Source organism: Solanum stenotomum, chromosome 9, assembly GCF_019186545.1.
Source record: "Solanum stenotomum isolate F172 chromosome 9, ASM1918654v1, whole genome shotgun sequence".
Classification (NCBI taxonomy): domain Eukaryota; kingdom Viridiplantae; phylum Streptophyta; class Magnoliopsida; order Solanales; family Solanaceae; genus Solanum; species Solanum stenotomum.
In genome coordinates this window covers 14,127,449-14,155,379 of record NC_064290.1, presented here as the reverse complement: position 1 = coordinate 14,155,379, position 27,931 = coordinate 14,127,449, and the positions used below count along the sequence as shown (strand labels likewise).

Here is a 27,931-nt window from a genome sequence, read left to right as displayed (position 1 = left end):
TTATAAGAAAAGTCAGAAATCCTATTGAATTTGCTTAATGTAATTTATATATCTTGTTATGTAATAAGCGACATGAACGAATTTATTTAATATCAACCCAATAGATAGCTATGGATTTTCTAGATTTTTTTTGGAATAATGTACAATTGTGTATAGGAATAAAGTGAAAAAAAAAGATGAAAAGGTAAGTTGGAATAGATAAAGAAAACAAAGTTTTATCAATGGAAAAATAGACCAAATTCCGTTATCCCTATTCGCTTTTCGCTTCACTCCAATTGGCCCCATTCACCCTAAATACTGACAATTTCACCTTCAAATTATCAGATAAACAATAGCTGAGCAGGTTGGGGGGTTCCATTTTCTTTATATTTTTGTGTTTGCTGTTAAATTCTCTCTTGTTGAATCTTGGTTATCTCATCAGTATTTTCCCAGCTATTCAATGATGTATTTGTTGGTGCTTTTCATCTGAATGCTTCTTGGAGTTACATCTTTACTACTGCCCTATGAGTTTGAAAAATGTTGTCTACCATACATGTCCTTAATGAGCACTTCAATGGCTGTAGGTCAAAATTTGCTATCTTTCAAGAAAAGTAGTTCGGTATTTGTGCATAAAAGTTGTATTACTGAGGCTCGCTTTAGTTGGGGGAGGAGGAAATCTTTTGGGTCGACTCCAAATGCAAAGAAAAAGTATTCAAAGAAGAAAAGCTGGTGGAGAGAGTTGTTTTTTGTTGAAAGTGGGAATTGGCTGGGACTGAGGGAGGATGATATGATTGATGGACTTGAATCTGAAGGTTTAGGTAGTGATGATGAATTATCAGAGAGTGAAAAGTTTGAAGCTTGGAAGAGACGAGCCGAGGCAATCATGGAGTTAAGGGAAGCACAAGAAGATATAAAGAATGAGGAGAATAGGAAGTGGGACGATTGGCTTGTCGATGTAAATGTTGATTTAGGTAATGATTCATCATGGGTTCAGGAGTCCATTGGAGTACCTGAAGATAACATTGTGGAAGATCCTAGTGAATTAATACCTGGGAGGGGTTTGGTTAAATCCGTGAGGGATATGATACTCGGCAGGGAAGAAGATGATATGCTATATGAAGATCGTATTTTTCAGTATGCTTCATTTAATTCTGTAAGTGCATTTGTTCTCATTCTCATCTTGATTCCCCCCTCAAATTAGTCCATAATCTTTAGTGTCTCTATGGTTCAATTGGTGAACTTTTTGAGAAACCTATTACAATGTGGAATAGTTAGGTCCAAGAATTGCATATGCAAAAGCTCCTTGCAATTCACTGCCAACATGGTGCACTGAACATATGGTAATTGAGTATTTTCAATACCTCAAGAAGGGTTTATGTAATAGCTAAGGCTGCCAAAATGAAGGTAACAAAGCTGAGGAGCTTCTGCACGTCGATGTATTTTCCTTGGATTTATTCTAAAGATTATGAATATAGAAACATCTAACACATCTCATATTGTCATGTCCTGAGCACTTAGAATTCACTGGGTATTGTTGTTGGGCACTGAGAATCGCCAAACGTTGCATCTGAAATGTACTCTTAAAGCTTTTTATTAGGAGCGATTTTTCTCTTCCTGTTGCAGGCGAAGTTCTTGGCATTGCTGATAATTGTCCCATGGGCTTTGGATTTTGTAGTTCATGACTATGTTCTTATGCCTTTTCTTGACAGGTAACTTCTGCTTGGATTTATTTACATGCCTTTTGGCTACATTTTCGAAGTGATTGACGTTTGATCTTATGTACCTAACTTTGTTTTACCATCAAATGTTTTCCTACATCTCTTTTGGTAAGACCTGATATTGATGGTAAGCACTAGAACCTCTGTAGGTAACTAAACCATTCTCTGTTACATAAATGATTGATTTAGTGTGCCAAGGAGGCGTTACCATTTCCTAAGGATCTGCAGTGGAATCTAATAGCTCCATAACACGTCATTTAAATTGTTCAAACTCTAGAAGTCCAATGGAAACAAGTGCAGGATGAAAATGTTTCATCATTAGTTTCTGTCAAATCTAAGATATTTTATATTCATGCCCTTACAAATGTCTCACAAAAAGCGGTAAATCTCTGTTCTTCATGGCAGCATTTGACTGTCCATGTAGCATAAGTTAGGTCTTATATAGGATTTATGTAACAAGATTTCATAATTGGTCTTTTTCTGAGTATCCTCAGCTGGAATGCATAGCGTTATTATCAGAATGAAAATTGTGCTGGTGTATCTTCTCAAAAAGAAAACCGTGCTGGTTTATTTGGCGTTGGAGTATTTTATTTTGTAGATATAGTCAGATAAAAGATAAGGGGAGCTAGTTGACAAATGACTTCTGTCTCCTAACTCTATATTCATACACACCAGTCTGCCTTTTCCATCTTCCAAGTAACACTAGCCCCCTTTGCTTTTCTGGTTAGATGCTATTACAAACACAAAGCCTAATTCTAAACTACACGATCTGTTAACTCCTGCCTTTTCTTTTCTTGCCCTTTATTTTGCTTATTGAGTTTGTGTGAATTTGCGCCGTTCCCAAGCTCGGATAAAGGAGGAGGGTTGCGATAGGTTGACAACCAGCATAAAACTAGTAACATATATGGGAGTGAATGTTGGACGGTTAGTGTAATATTCACAAGATGAGTGTTGTTGAATGTGCATGCAAAGATGGACGTGCAAACATACAAGATAGAAATGTCTACATCCGGCTGAAGGTGCAAGTAGCATAAATCAAGGATAAACTGAAAGAAAGTTGCTTGAGAGATGATTTTTTTTTTTCATGTCCTTTGTTGACCTCCGAATGCACTGGTCTATAGGTGTGAAACTCTGACTGAACGTGTTAAAAAGGAGACGAGGTAGACCTAAAATCACATGAATTGTCAAAAGACCTATAATTTGTTGGAATCAGCGGAGACCTAGCAAAAAGTAGCAGACAATGGAAGAAAAAGTTGTATATATGATTCGTGTATTTGGACTTTATTTTAGTCACATTAGTATGTATACTTTAGTTTTTATGTTTTCTAGGAGTCTTTTAGTCCTATCTGAGATTTATTTACTAGTAAAAAATATGGAAAACTTCTAGTACTACTACTACTAATTATTATTTTTTTAAACTAGTAATTTGTGTTCTTCAGCATTAAGGGCTATGCTGACCACCTCCAAAAAAAGTTTACAGTAAAGAAAATTAAAGATACTTACAAAGATTCGATGAATTCCACTTAGTAGATTTCCTCTTCTATGTTCTGTTCTTTACTCCAAAAACATAGTGAAGTAATAACTTTCCACTTAATCTTCTGTATAGTGGATTCTTTTCCTTCAAAGATCCTCTGGTTCCTCTCATTCCAAATGTTCCGCCAGATGCAAGCTGGGACTTTCCTCCACCATCTTTTCTGGCTCTTGCTTCCTCCTCTCCTGATCCAACAGCTAAGCAAATCAACAGTATGTTCAGACATGATCCAATAAACTCCAGCAATGGTAGTGAACAAGGCCCATGTTTGTGCTGTTACTTTACAATGCGGGAAGAGGTGTTTGTTGGTTCCTAGTGCCTCCTTGCATGGAAGGAACCTAGATGCAATGCTGATCTCCCTCTTTTGTAATGCCTCATATGTCAAACATGCTTTCCTAGTTACCAACCAAGTGAAATACTTCACTTCTGTATGAGCAACACTCTTCCAAATAGCAATCGAAGGTCCTGTTTACCTGCCTGCAGCTTCACTCAGACCCCTTTTGTATACCCTGTTAACCATGAAATACCATCATTGTGGTGCCCCCAAATGAGATTGTCCGGTTCCATGTTAGTACCTGGGAAGTTTCCTGTCAAATTTAGAAGTTCTGATACCCATGCTACTTCTAATCATTTAAGAACCTTCTTAAGGTCACGTTCCATCCTTGGGGAGACCACACTTCTTGTATATTGCAATCAGGTTTCAAGCATATTAAAAACATACCAAGGAACAAAGATGGAAGAGTTCTATCACCACTCCAGTCCTCTTTCCAGAAAAGTACCGTATCTCCCCTTCCAACTCTACTTTAGTGTCAGGCTTGAATAACAGCCAGAGATTCTTCATTTACTTCCAAACCCCAACCCCATCAGTGCCAGTCACCTCATTTGTGCATCACTGACCCTCTTGGCCATATTTATGCAAAATTATCTCCTTCCACGGATTCAGGCCTGTTGGGTAAATCTCCATAGCACTTTCATAAGCAAACTCTTATTGTGCAACTTCAGGTTTCTCATTCCCGATCCTCCAAAACTCTTGCTTTGCTGGATTGTGATCCATTTTACAAGGTTAAGACTCTTGTCAATCTTGTTCCTTGCCACTGGAAATTCCTCCACAGATTGCCCAAGATTGTCACCACCTTGCCAGGAAGGGGAATAAGGACATCACATAGGTTGACAATGAGTCTAGGACTGCATTTCTCAATATGACTTTGCCACCTAGGAGAAGGTACTGTGACTTCCAAAGAGCTAGGGTTTTTTATGATTTCTCTATTATTCCATTCCACATATTCACTGCTTTGTGTTTAGCACCCAATGGCATTCCCAAATAGACTGTGGGCATCTCTTCTATCCTGCATTTCAGAATATCTGCAAGTGTCTAAATTTGTTTAACCTCTTTAACCGGAAAAATGTTGGTTTTCCTCCGGTTAACTTTCAGACCAGAACAAGCTTCAAAGATTACCAGAATCACCCTCAGGTAGCAAATTGTTCCTGTTCAGCTTCACAAAAAAACCATTGTGTCATCAACAAATAATAGGTGAGTCACCACCATAGTTTCATTATTCATGTTCTTAATGTTGAAGCCCCTTATCCAGTTATTTGCTGTAGCCTTTCTCATTATATTGCCCAGTCCTTCCATAGCTATTGATCAAAAATCTCATTTTGTTTCTAGAGGAGAAGAGACTATCTCATCAACATAAAATCTCATTCTGCTCCCTCTTGTTGAATTCTGCACCTTACTAATTCTCTTTTCTCCTCCCTGTTTAACCCCCTAACATTCTAACATTCTAGGCTAGTATCTTCAACTTCATAACAACTGAGTAGTCTGTTTTCCTCCCTCTATTTCTTGAGTCGCTCATTGGCTCTGTATCCTTGAATTTTACATCAAGGATAAGGTTCTTCAACTCCTTTGGAACCAATTGTTTATCCAAATTCTCTGATAAGGTCATATTTGGGGAAACTTCCTTCTCTCTTCTTTGATCAATTTTTAACTGTAAAGATATGACACCTGGATCCCAAAGCCCAGACGGGACTTTAGAAAAAAGCCTCGAAAAGGGTGCCTGAGAGCAAACAATCTGTTAGGAACCCACAATTCTCTAATAATAAATCTGTAAACTTCCAAACACAAGACAGAAGTAGGAACAACACTTCAACTAATATTTACTGCTACAGATAATTAGAATATGTTATACAAATAGTTAGTAGAGAATACTTCTAACATTCAAGGTATTTCGAGNTTCAGGTACATTTCCTTCTGATGGTTGCTAGTATGAATGGAACACCCATTTAAGCTTTGTGTTGACTGTCTTATTTGTCATGGTCAGATATGTTAAGACTGTACCTTTAGCAGCACAGATGCTTGATGTCAGAAGAAACCAAAAGCTTGAAATGGTTAAGGAATTGAAGGCTGAGCAAGCACGCTACCGCCTTGAGGTTGAGATTGGTAAATCTCCACCTTTGTCTGAAAAGGAGCTGCATCTGGAGCTACGACACAAAGCGTAAGTTTTACTGCAGCTAATGCCTGTTCTTGTTATGTTAATCTGAAGTGTTCTGAGAAATTTAGTTCACACCTTGTATTCAAATACTTGTCGTCCTTTCCGTTCTTCACCTACTTATCCACCTGATGTTAAAAGAGTTGGTATGAAGGAAGCAACTGGTTTTTGAAGGAAAACAAGTTTTTGCACTCACATTGGATAATCTTGTCTTGAACAACCAAATTCCTTGTGTAAAAAGGGAAAAAGGGGGCTGCAGAAGACATCTACCACTTTGTCTGTTCTCTTGTTTGAGCTGATAAATTTATTAATAGACTATATTTATATTTTACAATATTTATTTTTATTGTACTAACTGACTTGGACGATTCATGTGAATACATGCATAATTCAATATATTGGCTTGAGAGCACTTTTATATTATTCTTTTCAGCTTGATATCAGAACCAATGGTATATCCTTCTTCTTCCTCCTCTACTGAAATGCCTTCACTTCTTTTTGTTAGACCTTTGTTATCCTCAAAATTATTCTCACATCAAAGGGGGGTTCTCCTATAGAACTACCCTCTTCACTTGGAATAATGATCTTACTATTAAATTTACTGATAATGGTGTTTTTGGTCAAGGGCAAGAAGATAAATCAAGTGTTGCGCCACTGTAGATACTCGGATGCTCTCTATTCTCTTCTTATTGCCAAGAACTCATCTCCTCTTGCATTATCTAGCAACACTTCTTCATCACATCAGCACAGCCATTTAGTAGGGAATGCTTGCAAATTATCATATTGATAATAATCAATAAAGGATAATTTCTTGCAGTTCTGCTTTTGCAAATAATATTTGTAAGGTCTATCATTTTGGCAAACAATCCAGACTATCTTTTCAGTCTTCTAATGATATTGCTAGCGTTTCATTCATTTGATCTATTCTGATGTTTGGCAAACACCTTTGATAAGAATCCGGTTACTTGAATAAACAAGAAACTATTGCGGAAGCAAAAATAAATAGATTACAGACAAGAATTGAAAGATACGCAAAATTTGAGAATAAAATCCCCAAATTCAAAAAAATGTGCTATGCCCTAATTGATCTTAGTATTCAAAAATTAGTGAATCAAAAGCTAATTTATAATACCGATAGAGCCAATTCAAAAACTTAGATCAAAAAATGATCTTAGACCCCTATTTCGAAGAAATTAGAGACAATAGTTTTAATGTAAGACTAATTACCTTCTTTAATTTACGAATAAGAGCCAAAGATATCAAGTTTAATCTTATCTCTTGAGAATCGTTCTTATAAGGTTGTAAGATAAATCCAAAGTCACCACACACAAAGGTGTAAAGAAGAGAAACCTCTCAAATGATATTAATCATATCTTGTCTTGTCTAATTAAAATAATAAAATCTACTCCTATATATATAGGGAAAATCTATCCCAAATAGAATGAGATTCGAATCCTACTTTTATGGAAATAATAACTAGGAAACATTAAATTAGGAAACTTTTAAAATAGGAAACATTTATGCTCCTATTAGGCTTCATGTGGGCCCTCCTCTTGGTCTTCATGTTGTCCAGTCTTTCAGCCCTTGGACTTGAACTTGGACCATGAAATATATGTAGCACTTGGTCCACTTCTTGTTATAATTCTTGGGTCAATCTTGAGCTTTTCGTGCACAATAAACATCTTCTTCATTTCTCATTGAAGTCCATCATCTTTAGTGCAAGTAGACCGACATGGATGCTATCAACCTTCTAATTCTTTTTCCTTACTACTTTTTTGTTTATGGAAGACTATACAAAGTTCTGTTTAGTGTGTTAAAATTGGAGTTAATTGATAAATTCAAGGAGTGCCATGCATTGGTTCAAAATGTTTGCTCAAATCATTGTCTTTAGTGATGATACATTGTAATTTAGCTGGTTTTCTTTCCTAGTTCAGTAGTTTCATAGGACACAGGAGTTATGCTCTCCAGATTGTTTAGTTTTTAGCAGGTAGAAATAAGTGTTTAGTCATTGTGTAGCGGAATGGATAGTCATAGTCTGCTCCTGAACTTTCATTGTACGTATTTTTGGTATCAATAGAACATACTGTTCAACCAAAAAAAAATGCGTGCTCAATTTTTTTAATCAGATGGGGGAAAACAAACCAATAATCCAACATCCTCTTTGTTTTTCTTCTCCTTACACTTAGACTCAAATATGCTGACTGAGAGTATAGTCACATTGCAAATGTTATTTGATGTCTTTTATTTCAAGCCTCCATTCCTTCTGTAATTTTGGGCTGTGCAACCTCTACACCATAATATTACTCCCTTGGGTAGTTTGGGATTTCTTTACCATATGAAAAATTGGATAACAAGTTTCCTTTTGATAAAAAGAGGATTAGGAAATGAATTCCATATTTAATCTTTCAAAAGGTAGGGGATTAAATAGTGTTTGCAAGCAATTCATAAAAAGGAAAACCTATAATTTTGTACCCTTAGATGTTCACTAATTACATAAACACAGGGATAGGGATCAAGTCTTTCTATATTTTCATTCTTAACTCTTCCTCTGAAGCTGAAGTGTATATGTTGTAGGCTCCTATCTTGCCACAAATATAATCAGTTCTTGTCCCTCTAAGTGATTTGTATGGACACCTACTAACTGATTAGTGGAGTTAGCAAAATTTCTGGCAATGCATATGAATAAAACGATAATCTACCTTGATGTGCTTTGTTCTTTCACACAAGATTTGAGACAATTTGCAGTGCGGCCTGGTTATCACAAAATAGTTAATATCCTATGTTGTTCCCTATAAATGAGGTTACCAACATAGAGGAGTTGTCTAGAATTCTAAGAGGGGAAGTAGGAGCTTTACCTATCACCTACCTTGGAATGCCTTTGGGAGCCAAATCAAATTCCATGAACATTTGGAGCTCTGTGATGGAGAAGTGTGAAAAGCAGTTGTCCAAATGGAAGTCACAGTATTTATCTTTAGGAGGCAGAGGTATCCTTATAAATTCAGTGTTGGATGCTCTTCCCACCTACATGATGTCCATCTTCCCAATCCCAGATGGTATCATACAGGGGTTGGACAAGGTTAGGAGAGATTTTCTTTGGGAAGGGAATAAGGAAACTGATTCAACAGTCCTTCATCTAGTCAAATGGAACAAAGTGCTTTGGGGAAAAAAAACAAGGGACGCTTAGCATTAGAAATCTCAAGCGACAGAGTAAGGCTCTCAGATTGAAATGGCTCTGGAGATATTCACAAGAACCTCAGGCATATTGGAGTAAGGTTATTAAAATCAAATATGGTGAGGAGGATAGGTGGATGACAAAGGAAGTCAATACTCCATATGGGGTTAGTGTGTGGAGATCAATTAGAGTACTTTGGCCTTTTATGAGGAAGCACACTAGTGTTAAAGTTGGAAATGGTCACAAGACTTCCTTTTGGAGGGACAATTGGTTGAGATCAGATAGCTTAAAGTGTTTATTCCCTAATTTAGCTGTGATGGCAGCAGGAGGTGAGTGTGGCTGACACATGGACACAACAAGGCTGGAACATTCATTTCAGGAGGAACTTCAATGACTGGGAAATTGATTCAGTTATTGAGTTCTTCAGAATGTTGGAGGAATTTAAAGGTACTAGTGAAGAAAAAGACAGACTTTGGTGGAAGTTAGATAGCAAAGGTAGATTCAAGGTGAACTCTGCTTACAAGTTTTTGAACCAAAGAAATCTACTGAGACAACATTGGCCATGAAAGCATATATGAAAGATCAAAATCCCCTACAAAGTTGTTTGTTTTACTTGGTTATTGGCAAGAGAGGCTGTTTTGACTCAAGAGAACCTCAAGAAGAGGAAATTTTCCTTGTGTTCCAGATGTTACCTTTGTGGTGAACAGGTTGAGACAGTTAGTCATCTGTTTCTACAGTGCAGGACAACTACACAGTTGTGGAGAATTATTGTTAGCCTTAGGGGTATTAGGTGGGTGATGCCTAACAAAATAGCTCTTTTGCTACATAGTTGGGAGGAGGCAGAAGTAGGAGCTACTGACAAAGACAGATGGAGGATTGTCCCGGCTTGTATCTGGTGGACAATATGGAAGGAAAGGAATTCAAGATGTTTTGAGAGCAAAAATTGTGATCTACAGATGATCAAACTAAATTGCATTAGATTTATTTGTTTCTGGTGTAAACAAATATACTTAGAGGACACTGACTCAGTTATAGACATCCTAGGACCTTGTTAGAACTTGAGTCAGCTATATGTCTTTTTGATTTTGCTGTAAATACGGTTTCAGTGCAACCCATGTACTGACTTGTCAATAAACACAAATGTTACCTTCTCAAAAAAAAAAGTTAATATCCTTTGAGTTTTAATTTTTGAAGAAGTCGCTTCAACCATATACTCTCACATGTAGCTAAAGCCATGTCACTGTATTCTGTTTTCGTGCTTCATCTTGTCATTACTCTTGCTTTTTTGCTAGGATATTAGATTCTCTCCAATCAGGACATACATCCTTGAAATAGATGGTGATCTTGCCCAATCTTCATCAGGTCACACATGTGTGTCCTCCGTCCTTGTATAGCAGACCCTGGAGAGAGCCCTTGATATACTTCAGGTTAGGTCGGAAGCTATCATAAGATGAACACAGTTCTTTTGGTGCTTTCCTTAGCATTGTACGAAAGTTGGCTCATGAACCAATTGGATGTGCCTATGCTTTTTTTTTAAATCAGGTAAACGTATTTCATTCATTAACAAGGCCCAAAAATACTGGCTGTATACAAAGGGGTATACCACTAGGTGGGGAATCTACAGAAAGACATGATTCTCTACAAACTCCACCCTATCATCTATACAACAAGGAACTTTAAGGGTGCCCCAAAAGAAAATAAGTGATAGGAGACTACTCAAATGAGGAAAAATCGATTCTACCCCCTCAAAAACTCTCCTATTTCTCTGTCTTTCCAAACAACCCACATCAATGCGAGAGGAACCACGTTTCATGTCCTACGTCTTATCCTCCTTCACCCACACCTCCAACGTAACATCAGAAACTGCATAGACTGACTGGTGCCATGGCAGAGTTATCATCTTGTAGTGAAGAATTGGAGTTGGTGGATCCTCCTTTATTTTGGAGGATTCTTTACTTGGACAATTGTGCTTCTCTACGATTGACAGATTTTTCCACTGTGCAGAGTGGAGGGAAAATTTTACTCTCATGAAACATAGTAGTCTTCCCAAAATAGCTTTTGGTCCCAAATCTTGTTGTTCTGACCTGTGGAGATGAGAGTGGAGGATGTCTTACTTTTTAAATTTGAAACATGGTGGTTAGAAATGGAGGGTTTAAAGAGAAAGTAAAAAAATGTTGGGAGTCCTTTTGTGGGAATGGCAGATCAGGTTACATTTTGGTTGAGAAGCTTAAAATGCTTAAAGTCAAGTTAAAAGGAGTGGAGTAAAAACAATAGAGGGAATTGGAAACAAAGGAAGGAGGATATCCTCAACCAAATATCAAATTGGGAAACAATAAAGGAACATAGAGCCACTCACTAATGATGATCTGATGCAAAAGGCCCACCTGGGCATGGAGTTTGAAGAGGTGGCTAAGAAGGAAGAGTTAGCCTAGAAGCAGAGGTCAAGAGTCCAATGGCTAACACTGAGGGACAAAAACACAATTTTTCCATAGAATTACAACATCTCATAAGAGGTTCATTTCTATGGATCAATTGGAGATGGATGGAGCTACCATTAAGGATCATGAGATGATTAAGGAGGCCGTGCAAAAGTTTTACAAAAATTTCTAGAAAGAGACTGAGCAATAGAGGCCTGACTTGAGACTGCAGAATGTTACAAGGATCACTAAAGAAGAACATGTTTTGTTGTAGAGACTTTATGAGGAAGAAGAAATAATGGAATGTTTAAACTTTAAACTTGTGTGCAAAGGAAAAGCACGATCTGATGGCTTACCAATGGTGTTTTTTGAGACATTTTGGTTCTGCTAAAGGGAGATATCATTAATACTATTCAATTTTTTTTCACTCCAGTCAGGCTTTTGAGGAGAGCTTCAATGCAACTTTTATTGCCTTAATCCCAAAGTAATCATGAACTTCAGAACTGAAGGACTTCATACCAATCAACTTGGTAGGGGGAGTTTACAACATCATTGCTAGACTGATGGCAGAAAGGTTTAAAATAGGGCTGGGCATAAACACCGAAAAACCGAAAAACCGAACCGAACCGAATTATTTTGGTATTTCGGTTTTTGGTTCGGTATTCGGTATATGTTTTTGAATTTTTCGGTATTTCGGTTCGGTTTTCGGTATATAATTTTTGTGTTATTTGGTATTTCGGTTTACCGAAATATATTATATTATAATATATATTAATATTATATTAATTATTAATATTAAATAATAAATATTATAATTTAAAATTAAAAACAAAAGTAGGTCAAAAGTTTGTCTTTTCAAACTTTTTTCTTACTTTTCCACTTTGCACTTTACAAAGTACAGACCCACGTTCCACTTCCCATATCTACAGTGAATCGGCGTTCCCACTTCCGGCAGCACACGAAAATCGGCGTTCCCACTTCTGGCGACCAGCAGCAGCCGCCAGTCGACCAGCAGCACTCAGCACAGCAGCGACCAGCCGACCTTTCCAGTTTCCACACAGCTAGGCGCCAGCCGTGAGTCGACCACCGACAACTTTCCACTTCCGGCGACCACCATTATTTGTTTGTTGTCAATATTTCTTCTTCCATTTTAAGTTAACAAGTTTCAAAATGAATATTTCTTCTTCCATTTATTTTTCTTTCTGATTTTTGCTTTTGTTGCTAGTTAGTTTGTGAGAAAACCGAACTAACAAAAACCGAACCGAACCAAATTATTTCGGTTCGGTGTTCAGTACACGTTGTACAAGAACCGAAAACCAAAAAAACCGAAACCGAACCGAAATACCGAATGCCCAGCCCTAGTTAAAAATGGTTGTGAATAAATTGATCAACAAGCATCAAATGACATTTGTAAAGGGGAGGCAAATCATGGATGCAACACTCATAATCAATGAATGCATTTACTCAAGAATGAAAAGGAGAACTCCTGCATAATGTGCAAACTAGATGTTCAGAAAGCTTATGACCATGTGAATTGGTCCTTCCTTCTGAATACTCTCAGTCAGATGGGATTTGGTAGCAGATTGCTGAAGTGGATTGAGTTCTGTATAAAAACAGTTAGGTTCTCTGTTCTTATGAATGAATATGTGAGTTTTCTTGCATCAGAAAGGGGGGGGGGGGTTGAGACTGGGTGATCCCCTCTCTCTTTTTTTGTTCTTGCCAATGGAAAGTTTTGCTTGTATGATGAAGATTGCACCACATAATAGGTGTATCACAGGTTTTCAAGTTGGAGAATGAGTAGGGAAAGAAAAAGAAGTCTGAGCATGCCTTCGGGCAACAAACATAAGACTATGAAAATATGGGATGATATTCTGGAGAAAACTGAAAAGAAGCTTATTAGATGGAACATTTTATTTTTTAGTCCTGAAACTAAATGAAGAGAAGCTAAAAAAATAAAATGTTCACAATGGATTTTTTGGGTTTAAATCTACACTTTTAGCACATTTTTCTTTTAAAAAAAACGTGAAAGATTGGTCTTGAAACTAAATGAAGAGAAGCTAAAAAAATAAAATGTTCACAATGGGATTCGAGCCCGGACATGAGGGTCAATTTAAAAGGAGATCTACCACTAGGCTACAACTTGCTTCTTGTTATGAGGGGGTTCAAAATTAATATATCTACATAAATACAGAAAATAAACACCTATTTTTTTTATTTATTTTTCTTTTTTTTGATGACAAGGGAAACCCACAACCGCGCTACCCTTTGGGTGCGCTCCTATGCAATAGCTCGCAAACCACATAAATAAACACCTATTTTTACACTGCAAATTCACTGCTCGACTATGGAATCTGTTCCTCAACATTACATGCATGAGCTGGACAATGCCAGAACGCGCATCAGATCTCTTGAGCAGTTGGATGAGGAGGGGAGGCAATTAAAGCCAAAAGAGATGGTAAAGGTTAATACCATCATGTATATAGTGGTTAGTGTGGAGGGAAATAAATGAAAGATGTTTTGAAGATAGGTCCAATTCCATACACAGAGTTAAATGAATTTTTATTATATCTGTACTTTTTTGGGGTAAACAACTTTGTATAGAAGATATAGATCAGATTATAGATTTGATAGGAAGCATGTATTGCTACTCTATTTTGGAGGTGGCCAACATATCCTTAATGTTGAGGAATATAATTTTACCATTTTCAAAAAAAATAAAAATATTTCATAGTTTGTGGCATTGCCCAAGAAATTCCAAACCATCTAAGCATATCCCACCATAACCTCATGATAAAATCACAATATAGAAAAAGATGATCCACATCCTCGCCCCCTCCTTGCACATATAACACCAGTTGACACAGACAACTTTCCACTTTCTAAGATTTTTAGCCATCAAGATCACCCCTTTTGGCAGCTAGCCAAGAGAAGAAACACACCTTTCTCGGCACTAGTGGTATCCAAATTGCATTACACAGAAACAACCTCCTCCCTAACCAACAGTCTTTTGTAAAAAGGACTTAACAGAGAAAAAACCATTGTTCCAATAACATTACCCGTTTTTTTTAAAAAAACATTGTTCCCCAAACTCCACCAGACATTGGGGTTATCAACCCGAGTGACCTTTGAAACTCTGCTACCTCTCAATTTTGGAAATTCCTCCTAAATTTCAAATCTCAAAAATTCACTCGACCTTGTGTCCCCCTAATATGCTGGGATCGTCGAGTCTCCTTGGCATGAGACTCGGCACAAAATCTGAAACTCATCTTTCAGAAGATTGTCCCTGCACCATATGTGTTCCCAAAAAAAAGATTCTCCTCCCATCTCCCAAAAGGCATAATGACATCTCTAGTTCTCCCTCTCCCTTCCATCACCTCATATTTATCAACTATCACCTCTCCCCAAAAAGCTTGTACCTCCACCCCAGATCTCCAAAGCCATTTGCCCAACAAAGCTTTGTTAAACACCAATAATCTTTAATATTGAGATCTCCCCATTTTTTAGGAGATGTGATAAGTCTCCTACCGCACAAAATGAAACTTCTTTGCCCTATCTGCCGCATCCCAAAGAAATTTTCTTTGATACTTTTCCTACTTACTTGTGATTGAAGCTGGAGCACGAAGCAAAGACAAGGAACAAGTGGGAATGCTCGATAAGGTGCTCTTAATAAGCAGTTTCTTCCCTCTTTTGGGCAAATATCTTTTCTACCATCCTGCCATCTAACTAACCTCTTCTGAACCCTCTGAAGAACCGGATTCCACAACCTGTGCCCTATGTTTTTTGTCATGACAAGTCACGAGAGAATGCTTTTATGAGGCAATCTAAGAGATTCAATCATTTTTTTGAGAAAGTTAACATTTTATAGACAAGATACACCAATAGTGTATTCTAGTAGTAGTTACATCTGGGATTTACAGTAAACAAAACCAAAGAAATCTACCACCTATATCCCTCCTAAACTATCTAGAAACTGAGTAATATCCTCCACCTTTTTGGGGAGTACATAGTTACACCAAAAAAAAAGGTTATAAGACAATTCAACTTCAGACTTTGGAAAGGGATGCTCTTGTTTTCAAAACATCTTTGGTTCCTCTCCCTCCATATTGTCCACCAGATGCAAACAGGGACAATCTTCCATCTCTCTTTGTGGTCGGACAAATTTCCTTCTCTATTCCAGCGTGTTAGAGCTTCGGAGGTATGCCTTGGCATGGACCAACTGATACCCCTTAAGTTAAAAAACACCTGCCACAGTTTCTCTGTCACTCTACAATGGATGAAGAGATGGTTTGTTGTCTCTATTTCTCTTTCACAAAAAAAACATCTGGAACATAATTGTCTTCCCCTTTTCATTAGATTGTCCTGAGTTAGTACTGCTTGTCTGGCTACTAACCAGGTGAAACAAGCCACCTTGTGAGGTACTTTAACTTTCCATATCATCTTCCAAGGCCATGGTAAGAGCATTGCAGCTGGCCTATCAAGGTGTCTGTAAGCTGATTTTACTGTGAATTTCCCATTTTTGGCCTTCAACCAGTGTAGGTTGTCTTCATTAGGTTGGAAGTTGATGGCCTGCTCCAGAGTATTGTAGAAATCTGTTAGACTGTCAATCTCCCAGTCATTCAACATTCTCCTAAAAGAGAGGTTCCATCCTTGATTGTCCCTGACATCTGCTACTGTTGCCTCCTTCTGTTGGTTCAAATTATAGATCACCGGGTACAGCTGCATTAAGGGATATTGACCAACCCACACATCATTCCAGAATGACGTCCTCCTTCCATCTCCTATTACAATTCTAGAGTTTCCCCACAATCATTTGATTTTTAACACTCAACTCATGCATGGTTTCAACATCTTGGAACTTTTTTTCTGAACCAAACAATCTCATGATTGCAACTCGTTTATCTTTCATGTAGGCCCTGATCTCTTGATTCTTCTCATCTATGTCAATGACCTAGCACTTTTTGGTTCATCCAAATGGTTGATCTCTTACTTTGTCTCATTAATTCAATCCAAATTTTCTATGGAAGACTTGAGTTCCCTTTGTTACACTTGTAATCAAGTTATTATTCAACTTGTTGGTCCAATGCAAATACGTTACTGATATCCTTAAGTGGTTAACTTGGTAAACCTATCCAAACTCTCACTCACAGTAAGTTAGATTGATATATTCTCCTTTGCCTGAAATATTTCCTTTTATCGTAACATGGATGGGTTCTATATCTTTCTTTCATGGCCTGACTCCAGTTTTCAGTCACGTTGCCTCTGTGATTTCTTCATCAACGTCGTGCTCGTCATCTCAGGCAGTCAAGAGGATCTTTTGATACCTTGAAGGCACTTCCGCTTATCGCTTGCAATCATATTCCAGTTCCTCATCTTCCTTGACCCTCTTTGCAGATACGGATTGGGCTGGAGAGTCTGATATTCCTGCTTCACCTTGGGTTTTTTTGTTTCCTTGGGGAAACTCTGGTTGTTTGGACGAAAAAAAGAAACAACCTCGAGTTAAAGATTTCAGAAAGGATGCCGAGTGTTCATTCCTCCCCTTAACATGTATGCTAGAATAGAACTTGTATTTTAAATTGTATTTATGTTTTGTTGTGTTTTGAACTCTAACTTGTACAGTTTGTCTATAAATACATGACTAAGTTAACCTATTAGCTGGAGAAGGCTTCATACTATGTTCCTCAAGTTGTTTGTTGATATTATATTTATGTCAAGTCTGTCTTTACATCCAAGCATATCCTTGGAGCCTCTTCTTTTGCTTAAGGACATAGTTACAGAGTTAATGTGTTGATTTATGTGGACAATCTGATTGGAAACAGTGAATAATATTTCAGTAAAATCCCGCCCCCAAGGCCTAGCTCAAGTGGCAAAAGGTGGAGGATTTGTGGCTTAGGTCGCAGGTTCATGCCCCACACCATGCAAAGCGAAGCCCGGTATTTAAGTGGAGAAGGGTAGAGGGGCAGGCCCATTATCCACCGAGTTTAAAAGGCTGTGATTGGTCCAAAGGACGGGTCACAGACGGATTTCTCGGTTATCAAAAAAAAAAATATTTCAGTGAAATCCTTCCCTGAAAAATTTATAACATGTCTCACTTAAGATCCTGACATGACTTACATTGATTTCTGAAACTGTTAGTTTTTGGGTGATTACAACTGCAGGTTAGAGTTGCGGGACGAGTGGAGGTTAGAAAATCGCAAGGCATTTGCTAATATATTGTCGGACTTTGTCTTTGGGGTCTCATTATTCATTCTTTTGTGCTTCAATGAGAGTAAAGTAAGTTCTCCCCAATCGGAGAAATATCTTTCTTCCTCCAAAATTTATCTGTTTGCTGATATGCTGGTATCATCTATGTTATTGGGCAAAAGAGGTTAATGTGAAATTACAAACTTGGTTGGACTTGGTGTGATTAAGATAAATAAAGGAAGTTTTCTTTGAATGCCATTTTTTCCTAATATCGCTCTTGATTGTACTTTGCCTATTGTACTCCTGTCATCTTTTACTACTACTCTATTCACTACTACCACACAAGCATTGCCACCAACTTTCATCACACAACCACCACCAACCACTTTTACCGTCAGCCATGCTACTTCCACTTTCAACCTCCATTGCTTACCACTGCCACCAACCAAAGCAGTCTCCAGCCACTACTACCCGCAACCACCACCAAACACCACCACTGGCGACCTCCTAAGTTGCGCAGACTCTTCACTTTCGATTCTACACCCATGTCGGATTCACCAAAAACACTTTACTTTTGGAGAATCCAACACGCACCCGTTGATATTTTTTGAAGAGTCCAAGCAACATAGGTGACCATCGCACAACCATCATTTATGACCGTACCACCATCAGCCACCGCCTCACAACCATCACTACCGATCACCACCGCCCATAAATGCCTCTATCGCTAGTTTGTAGAGTTTACTTCATCTAACTAACAACTTTTACAGGACCATTTAATTTAATATTCTCTAATATTATGTGGATATAATATTTAATTTTTATTTTTTTTTGAATTTTATATGTATGAGTTGTTAGATAAAGATAATTGTGCACATTGAGATTTAGAGAATACAAAGAGTCTTAATTATCCGAATATAGACATCTTAAAAATCAAGCATTTATTCAGATTTAGACATCTTAACTTTAAAAATGTGGCCGTAGTTGTCATTTACCTGAGGGATTGGATCGGATTTCTGAAAGTGTACTTCCTAAATTGTCTTAGTGTTTCTAAGTTACAAACTTTCTTGTCTTTCTGCAGGTAAAGCTACTCAAATTTACTGGTTATAAGATACTAAACAATATCTCCGACGCTGGCAAGGCATTTCTGATCATTCTGATTAGTGATATCCTTTTGGGGTAAAATTTTGTTCTATTTCATGCCTATGGCCAAATTGAATGTTATAAATTAACTTATCTGTAAATATAGAACCTATCCATGTTAGCTAATTCATAAAAGTGAAGGCAACTTTCTCATTACTTTCCAATTCACAGAAGTGAAGGGTTTAAATAACCTAAACCTCTTTTAGGGCTTTCCTCAAGGATTAAATTTAAAATTTCTATTGTACTAGTACTTCAACTTGAACAAGGTGCAAGGTCTAGACGTAAAATTATTCGTCTCATCTCCTGTAATTTTAGTGGTGCCAATCCTAGTTTTACACTCTTATCTTTTTTCTATTCATCTCTATCTTTTAGCTATGTATTTGTATCTTTGGAAATTGTCAGCATTTCCCTCTTTTCAAAAGTAATGGAATCCACCCTTCCAGAGCTTTGTCATGTTGGATAATGTGGTGAATCTGTCCAGGTATCATTCTGAATATGGTTGGACAACTGCGGTTGAGATGCTTGTGGAGCATTATGGTATTGAAGTTGATCGATCAGCGATAACCATATTTGTCTGCATTGTTCCAGTTGTAACGGATACCTTTGTGAAGCTTTGGGTATGTGCTACTTTTCAATAACTTGGATTTTTTTTTATTTAAATCTGGAAAGTGAACAAAGCATATGCCTGTAAAGTCCTCCTTGACCTTCATGGAGATACCATTCTGAATCTGGTTGGGAGACTTTGCTCGAGATCCTTGTGGAGCATTATGGTATTGAAGTTGATCAATCAGTGATAACCATATTTGTCTGCGTTGTTCCAGTTGTAATTGATTTAAAGCCCTCCTTGACCTATTGAAAACGTAAACTAGATTCATGCCAAGTACATGAATTTACCTAGTTCATGTATTAGGAAATTAATGCTAAGATGCATGTATGCCTTTATTCATGAACTAGGAATAGGAAATGCTCAGAACTAAATCACGATAAATTGACTAGAATAGATACATGTTAGAAGAATTCTTACAAGTACTTAGGCGCTAGAACATTTTATGTAAATCAAGTTGGTAGAAGAATATTTTCCTCCACTTGTCTTCAATGAGAAAATCATTCATTGATAAAGCAAGTTGAGTGAAGTAACGAAGAAGCATTTCCTCACTTATCTTCCAAGAGAAAAAGATTCATTTAGAGTGCTCATCCTTTCCAAAAATTTCAACATTTGGTATCGGATCCACTTGTCTTGAGGGACATGTGGAGAAAACGAATTTTTGAAAAATTTGAAAGAATGAATCTTCATATTGAAATGAATATGAATGAGATTAGCTACTATAACTATGAGGATGTTGTGCTAGGGAAGCGTGAGCTTGAAGAAATTGTTTTGGTAGGTGGAACTACTAAGATTTCAAAACTTGAATAGCTTTTGAAGGATTTTGTTTAGGGTGAGGAGTCCAACAATAGTGTCAACCCTAACAAAATTGTTGCTTATGGAGTAGTTGCACGTCAACGAATCTTGAGTAGAGAGGTCGCAAATGATATTGTGTCATGAGGAGATGAATAACAAAATTCACACTCATCTATCAAAGAATTGATGAAAATATGTTTGAGAAGGTTTCTTTTTATGAAAGAGCTCGTCGCACCAGGCTTGCCAGTGCGGGTTACCTCTCCTATGTGGTTTGCGAGCTATTGCATAGGAGCGTGGGTTTTACCCTGTGCTCACCCAAAGGGTAGCGGCTGCGGGTTTCCCTTGTCATCAAAAAGCTTTCTTTTTATGAAACCCAAGAAAAGATGAAGATTGCAACAATAATGCTGATGAGGAAAGATTAAAGAATGTGGCAAAATGTCTGTCACGATCCAAAAATCCTATTAGGCGGTGAGGGTACCTACCCTTCCCCATCGGTGAACCCCATTCATTATTAACCATTAAGATGAGTGAAAAAGTGGAAATATGCAGAAAACAAGGTAAAACAGTCATAAGTCTGAAATCTGATTCATAACCCAAAGATAAATGATACTCTCTCTGTCCCAATTTATATGACTTACTTTTCTTTTTAATCTGTCCCAAAAAAAATGACACATTTCTATATTAAGTAACAATTTAACTTTAAAATGTCCATTTTACCCTTAATGAATTGATTTATAGCCACACAAATTTCTATCAATTCATTTTAGACCACAAGTTTTAAAAGTCTTCCTTTTTTTCTTAAACTCTGTGCCGAGTTAAACTACCTCACATAAAATGGGACGGAGGGAGTAATAAGCACAACCCCCAAGAACTAGTGACACAAGTACAAGAAAGACTAAAATCCAATAATATAGGTTTGAATACTACAAGTACAAGCTATCTGAAAAAAGAAGAAAAACAATATCTAAAATAGAGCTAGAATTCAGTGCAGCTGAATCAAGCAACTCATCCTGAACTCCAGCAAGTCTCCTTTGTCAGATAGACAGGATCCATGGGGGACTCACGAGGTCCATATACACACCCTATACTCAGTGGTGGATCCAAAATTTTCATTCAGGGGGTTCGAAAAATAAAAGTATAAACATGTGAAAAAGACAACAAAACACAATTACAAGGAAGTAGTAATATATAGTTTAGAGGTACAAAAAGTTAGTTCCGTTACAAGAGACTTTTTATAGCTGAAACTAAATGGGGTTCGAAAAATAAAAGTATAAACATGTGAAAAAGACAACAAAACACAATTTCAATTAAGTAGTAATATATAGTGTAGAGGTACAAAAAGTTAGTTCCGTTACAAGAGACTTTTTAGCTGAAACTAAATGAAGAGAGGCTAAAAAAATGAAATGTTCACAGCAGGATTCGAACCCTAAACGAGAGGTTCAACTTTAAAGGAATCTACCACTATGCTACAACTTGCTTCTTGTTCATAATAATATATCTACATAAAAACATAAAATTTACTTTATATATATAGTGCAATTTTTTACCGAGGGGGTTCGGATGAACCCCTTGGAACCCATGTGGGTCCATCCCTGCCTATACTGGACAACACTAATGATTTGCCTTGGATGAAACACCCTGTACCAAATAAATGCTAGATACCATGAATACCCAAGGTGACCTTTTAAATTGGGCTTTATCATTTCACCTCCACAATGTCAATGCGCATGAGTTGAAATGCCAACACAAACGAATTGTACACCGGATTCAACCCTCAGTACAAGCAATCATAATCAACTCCGAATCATTTAACAATATGAGTAATTAAGTGAAAGAATAATCAAGTAAACAACTCATATATGGGATTTCAGCCAAAATCAATTTATCAATACCAAGTGAGCAACATAAGCATCAAGCCAAGTCAATATGCCACAAATCATGCTCATGTAATCACATGATTCATCAAGCAAGAAGATAATCATCATTTTACCCCTAACATGGCACCAGTACCCGCATAAATGCTCATCATCTCATTTATATGGGACCCCATTACCCATTATCCCTTAATTCAGCCAATTAATGCACTATCACTTCATAATGAATCGAGAAAGTCTCAACTTGCCATAATTGAAGCTTAAACGATCAAATTACAGGTTTGTTCTTCCGAAATGCCTCCAAATGATCCTAATATGGTTAAATATGTAATCTACATGAGTATACGAGTTCGTAGAATTTTAATAGAAAAGTTTGGCTCAAAAATTGAGTCAAGAAGTCAACCCCGAGCACCCTAGGTCGAATCTGGAATTTTATTTCAGAATCGGTTAACCCATTAGGTAGAAAACTCTGGCACCAATAATTGGCTAAAACGGATCGTTGATCCACCTCCAAATCCAAGAATTGCATGCTTATCAACTTGGGGCAAATTCCCAAATCGGTAACATCAAGCACCAATTAAATGATGAACTTAGCGATGGAGTAGCAGAAAGTTCGTAATTAGAAGGTTTTTATCTTACCCCATGAAGAAATTGAGCAAACCCCCTCTAGAACCGCCCAAAACCCCAAGCTCTAGAACTCCAAATAGCCAGGGATTTGCATAGAAGTGGAGAATTTCCTGCTTCTGCGAGCTTACAAAGGCGGAACCAAATGAGCAAAAGTGGGCGCCACTTGGCGCTTTCAGCTCCGCAGAAGCGGCTGCCATCGCATAGGAGCAGACGAGCTTCACTGGTGCGGCATTGCCAATGTGGATGGGAGTTCGCAGGAGCAACCTCTCCTGACCTTGACAACTTCACAGCGGCGATCCAATGCTCACTGCTGCGCCTTCGCCAGTGCGGAAAGAAATGCACTGGACTGCACGCAGAAACCTTATAATACTCTCAAACTTGGACATGACCCTCAAAATTCATCTGAAACCTCCCGGATACAAACCAAATATGCAGATTGACCATAAAACAAGTTTCGGACCTGGTGGAATCATCAAATAACCAATCCAAGGTCATCTTGACCAAATGTTGATTGTGATCTACTCTAAACTTTCCAAAATACTAGAATCATCTAATGATCCAAATCACTTCTGAGTGCCTGGGGATCCGTGCAAACCACCCAACTAAGTCAAAAATCAGCCTTTGGACCTAACAGATCTGTCAAAACTTGAATCCGACCTCATTAATCCAAAATTTTGACTTTGGTTAAACTTCCCAAAAATCAAACTTCCAAAACTGAAAATCTTCCTCGAAACACATCCGATTACCTCGGAAATCTTGCCACATATCCCTGCAAGTCATAAATGACATATAGAAGCTACAAAAAGGGTCAAAATGGAGAAATCACGCAGAAGACTCAAAACAACCATGATGGTCATTACAGTTTTGGAGAGATGTGAAAGAAGACTTGCTTGCTGGAAGAAAACAATATATATCACTGGGAGGAAGACTGACCTTGTAAACAGTGTGTTGAACTCAATGCGTACTTATATTATGTCTTTATTCCCTCTATCTGCGAACATTGAACATAGATTTGACGAAATAAGGAGGTCATTCTTGTGGCATGGTAACAAAGAGAAAAGTTCTTTCAACCTTGTTAAATGGAAAACAATGCTTTTAAATATAAGGATATGGGGGACTAGGGGTTAGAAATCTAAGAATGCACACAATAAAAGTTTGCTAATGAAGTGGTTATGGAGATTCAATCTAGAAGTGGAAGCACTGTGGAATAGAGTTGTTAGGATCAAGTATGGTATCTAAAGTAGCTGGTGTACCAAGCTAATTGAAAATCCACATGGGGTGCCAGTCTTGCAGAGCATTAGAAATCTGTGGCCTGAATTTTTAGAGTGGGAATGGATGCAATAACTTTTCGCCCGGATGATGATTGGATTAGCCATGGTCCCCTAAAGGATTGTTCCCTGATTTGTTCTGTGGTGACATGCACTGAAGGTACCATAGCTAAGTTTGGAGCAAATAGATCCTGGACAGTCAACATCAGAAGAAATATGAACAATTGGGAATGTTGAAGTGTGTGCTAACTGTAGAAGCTGTTGGAAAATTTTCAAAGTTGCTCCTCAAGTTTAGATAAATTGCTCTGGAAAGGGTGCAACAAAGGGGAATTCTCAGTCAAATCTTGCTGCAGAATTGTATCCAAGGAAGAGCAACTCCATCCTATTAAGCCATGGCCCTGGAAACGCATCTGGAAGTCAAAAGATCCTTACAAAGTGGTGTTTTTCTCATGGATTGGGATTTGGGGCCAAAGAATCACTCCTGACAGTAGACAACCTACAGAAATCTCTTTATGTATGCGGTGGTCAAGCAGAAACTCTTAATCATCTCTTTTTACATTGTCCTTTCACTGATCAGCTTTGTCAGCTATTTCTGAATTTTGTGGGTATCAAATGGTCCATGCTTGGGACTACAACACCTGATCTTTTGCGATGTTGGGATAAGTATGGAAAGGCAAAGTATGAAATAACTGGTGGAATGCTGTTCCTTGTTGTATTTGGTGGGTAGTTTGGGAGAAAGGAACTCCAGGTGTTTTGAAGAGAAGCACAAATTGTTACTGAGGATTAAGCTAGATTGTCTTTTGTTGTTTCATTCTTGGTTAAAAACGTAATAATCCGAAACAAGAATTGTTGAACAAGCTTTGCAATCATAGGATTCTATGAAGAATTAGGAGAAAGATTGAAAAACATGACTCGTATCAAAGAAGCCGTAAACATAGATGAGGTAGAGGAAGATTTAAGAAAAAAGTTGAGCTCGAGTTTCTGAAGTCACAAGACTGACTTGTGCATATCTTCACCAAGATTTGATGTCTTCTAGATCATCTCTTGAAATTATGAATCAAGTTCAAGGGGAGTGTTTAGCAAAAGTAAACTAGATCCTAGTGTCAAAATAAAAAAGTAAACTAGATCCACCCCAAGTACATGAATTTAACTAGTTGATGTATTAGGAAAAAATTAATGTGAAGACTGAAGACACATGTATGCTTTTATTCATGAACTAGGATCTAGGGAATAGGAAATGTTTAGAACTAAATTATGATGCACATACTAGTATAGGCACATGGTAGAGAGTTCCTATAAATGCCTAGGCGCTACAATATTTTGTGTAAGTCATGAAGTTGGTAGAAGTATATTTTCATCCACTTGTCTTCAAAGATAAATCATCTATTTCATGAATATAAGTATCTTGCGTACAACATAGGATTGATGATTATGATTTTTATTGAAAACTACTTAGTAGAATTTTTCAATTCTAGGAAGTTAATCCCTACAAATTCTTCGAACTCAAGAGAAAGAAATATTAAGACCCAATTGATAAACCCAAGTAGGAATCTCCCTAGTTCGATTCCATTAATCAAGCATAAAGATTCCCCAATATACTCAATTCCTTGCTACTTGTGCAATATCCAATCCAATTTCCACTCTTCCAAGCAAGAAATGGACGTGTAAAGCTTAATCTAGCGTTTGCAACGACCAAATTACCAAATAAGAATGTAAATAAGTAGATAATAAAAGCCCAAGTAATAATAAGCAAGATAAACTAATACACATTCATATTAATGCCATAAGAGTCTACAACCCCAGCTATGGAGTTTAGCTAATTAAAGAGCAATTAGGAAAGAAAATTGATACTCTATGGAGAAATCCTTCAAAACCTCTAAAAAATAGTTATAGATGCTCTCTAAGCTTCAAAGGTACAAAGATGATATAAAAAGTACCGTAAAATTCTATTTGAAGTCGTGCAAAAATATGGCAACAGGGCCCTTCATATATGGCTACGTCACGTGGGTGATTCCAGAAGCTCCCCCTTGACTGGCTTCTCTTCCCTGGCTACGTGGCTCAGATACGTGGGTGAGGTACTTGGCCCCCACAATTTTCTCTTTGCTTTTTTAGCCACTTTTTCTTCAAATTTTAGCCTCCATGTCCAATTTCCTCAAAAGTATTGAAGTCATTCCACTCCTTAAGCTTTTCAAAAGCTGTCAAAACCTAACATTACCTGTTTCAAAAAAAAAAAACTGTCAACCTAACATTACCAGTTTCAAAAAAAAAAAACTGTCAAAACCTAAAATTTTATCATTCAAACCATCATTAGCCCATTAATCTCACAAATGGGGCATGAATGTATCATTAAAAAGTAGCATAAGTTTGGCAAAAATGCCAACTTATCAAAAGCAAGTCGAGTGAGTTCAATAAGAATCATGTCTTCACTTGTCTTCAAGACAAATGATTGATTGAGAGTACTCATCCTCTCCAAAATTTCCAACATGGGCCTCATGCATTCAAAAGAAATGACATTTTAGCATAAGTCAACTTATTTTACTAATATTTCTAAAAAAAATATCAATGTTAATGTTTGTAGATTACCATTTATCATGTGTACTTTCTTATGGTATTGGAAGAAATGTAACCCATATTACTATTCTCTAACGGAAGACTGTCTTTCCAGATTTTTAAGTACTTGCCGAGGTTATCAGCTGAAGTGCCCAAATATATACAAAAAATGAAGAGACATTAGAGAGACTTTCCCGTATCTCTGGTTTCAGTTGCAGCAGCATCTACAGGTAGAACATACAATCAGTCCCATGTAAAAGGATTGATACTTTTCGCCTTCCTTTCCATATATAGAGGCTCCTTAACCTGAAATTGGAGTAAATTGTAAAAGGACGTTTTGTATTTTTCATGATGTGAATAGCTTTGTCATCAAAGTGGCATAATTCCTTGAAATCATTCATAATGGGAATATTTGTGAACCCTATTATTTGTTTGTCAGCAATATTCAGATTCTGAATAAAATAGGTTTGTTAGAGGCTTGAAAACACCTCTTTGTATCTATCTATTGCTTCATCTGGGAACTCTTTATATGATCTAAACTTGATATGTAAACATGCTTTCAGCTGTTATTGTACTTTCTTATTCACATGGGAGTGTCTACCCATATGAAAAAAAGAGGTTTACATATGTCGGAGAAACCATAGATCAAATGTAACCAACATTTCATCTGGAGTTACATGGGTGTGGGGTGATACATAACTTGGGGTTCTTTCTGCTATTTCTGGCTACATACCTTTTGCTGTTATTTCCGAAGCATTCAAAAAAAATCCTAGGTGCAAAATGGTGTTCCTTGATGTTATTTTTTGAACCATTTCGTAGTTCAAGCCGTGCTTGTCAAAATCTCTAACAATTTAATTATCTTCCATTCAAAGCTTAACGATATGTGCTTCGTAAATCGTGTTACTTTATATGATTTTATGAAAACTTTGCTTGATGAATTACGTACCTGTTGGGTGTTCCTTCTTAGATTGCCAATTTGCCATCTAAGAGATCTTGAAATACTAATGCCTTGTGATAACAGTATTTCCTGAAATTTACATTGTTTCACTTGTAGTGAGTTGGGTAATGAATATAAAGATAGTATAATGCCAAGTTCAATTAATCATGAAATGGTTTACACATACATTATAATCAACTGATTTTAGACATGACGTTCTTGCTTTTCTGAATATCTTGGGTGGTGGTGGTTGTTGGTGAGGGGGTGTTGAATTGAAATCTTTTTGCTACACTCAAGTCGACTCTCCTGCAAGGTTAGACAGATAAGCAAGTATAGCAGGATGTGAACTAACAAAAAGACTAATTGACACAAATGCTTTTATACAGGTTTAGATCAACGATGTGGTGCCTACTGCCTCATCCAGTTCCCTTGGGTTTTAAGGGTTCCCTTTAGAGCTTTTGAATGAACTTGACGGTTACAGATTTCATTGTGATAAACTCTGAAAGTTCCTTATGTCTGGAAAATTAGACATCCTTTTGTGGTCACAATCTTTACGTGTATAGCTTTTTCTTTTCACTAAACTATAATGTATTTTGTGAGATAAAAGAGGGAATAGTTCTTGCTCAAGTGAAGTTGTGCACTCTGTTCTT

At 37.2% G+C, this 27,931-nt stretch overlaps 2 protein-coding genes across 3 annotated transcripts in view; both read left to right on the top strand.

The window, feature by feature from the left end:
- The window catches only part of LOC125876491 (serine/threonine-protein kinase STY13-like), a 143,271-nt gene that overhangs the window by 50,733 nt on the left and 64,607 nt on the right, over nt 1–27,931 (top strand). The gene's annotated exons all lie outside the window — the stretch shown is intronic.
- Nucleotides 209–27,931, top strand: LOC125876488 (chloroplast envelope membrane protein). Of its 2 annotated transcripts, XM_049557679.1 has the most exons (8): nt 209–1,132; nt 1,603–1,688; nt 5,547–5,720; nt 17,459–17,573; nt 18,565–18,662; nt 19,108–19,243; nt 26,460–26,574; nt 27,668–27,931. In XM_049557679.1, the coding sequence occupies exons 1-7, from the start codon at nt 470–472 to the stop codon at nt 26,526–26,528; spliced, it is 1,341 nt and encodes a 446-aa protein (XP_049413636.1). In that variant the 5' UTR covers nt 209–469; the 3' UTR covers nt 26,529–26,574; nt 27,668–27,931. The 2 variants fall into 2 exon arrangements, with proteins under 2 accessions (XP_049413636.1, XP_049413635.1); XM_049557678.1 differs by lacking the exon at nt 27,668–27,931 and having other exon boundaries at nt 26,460–26,834.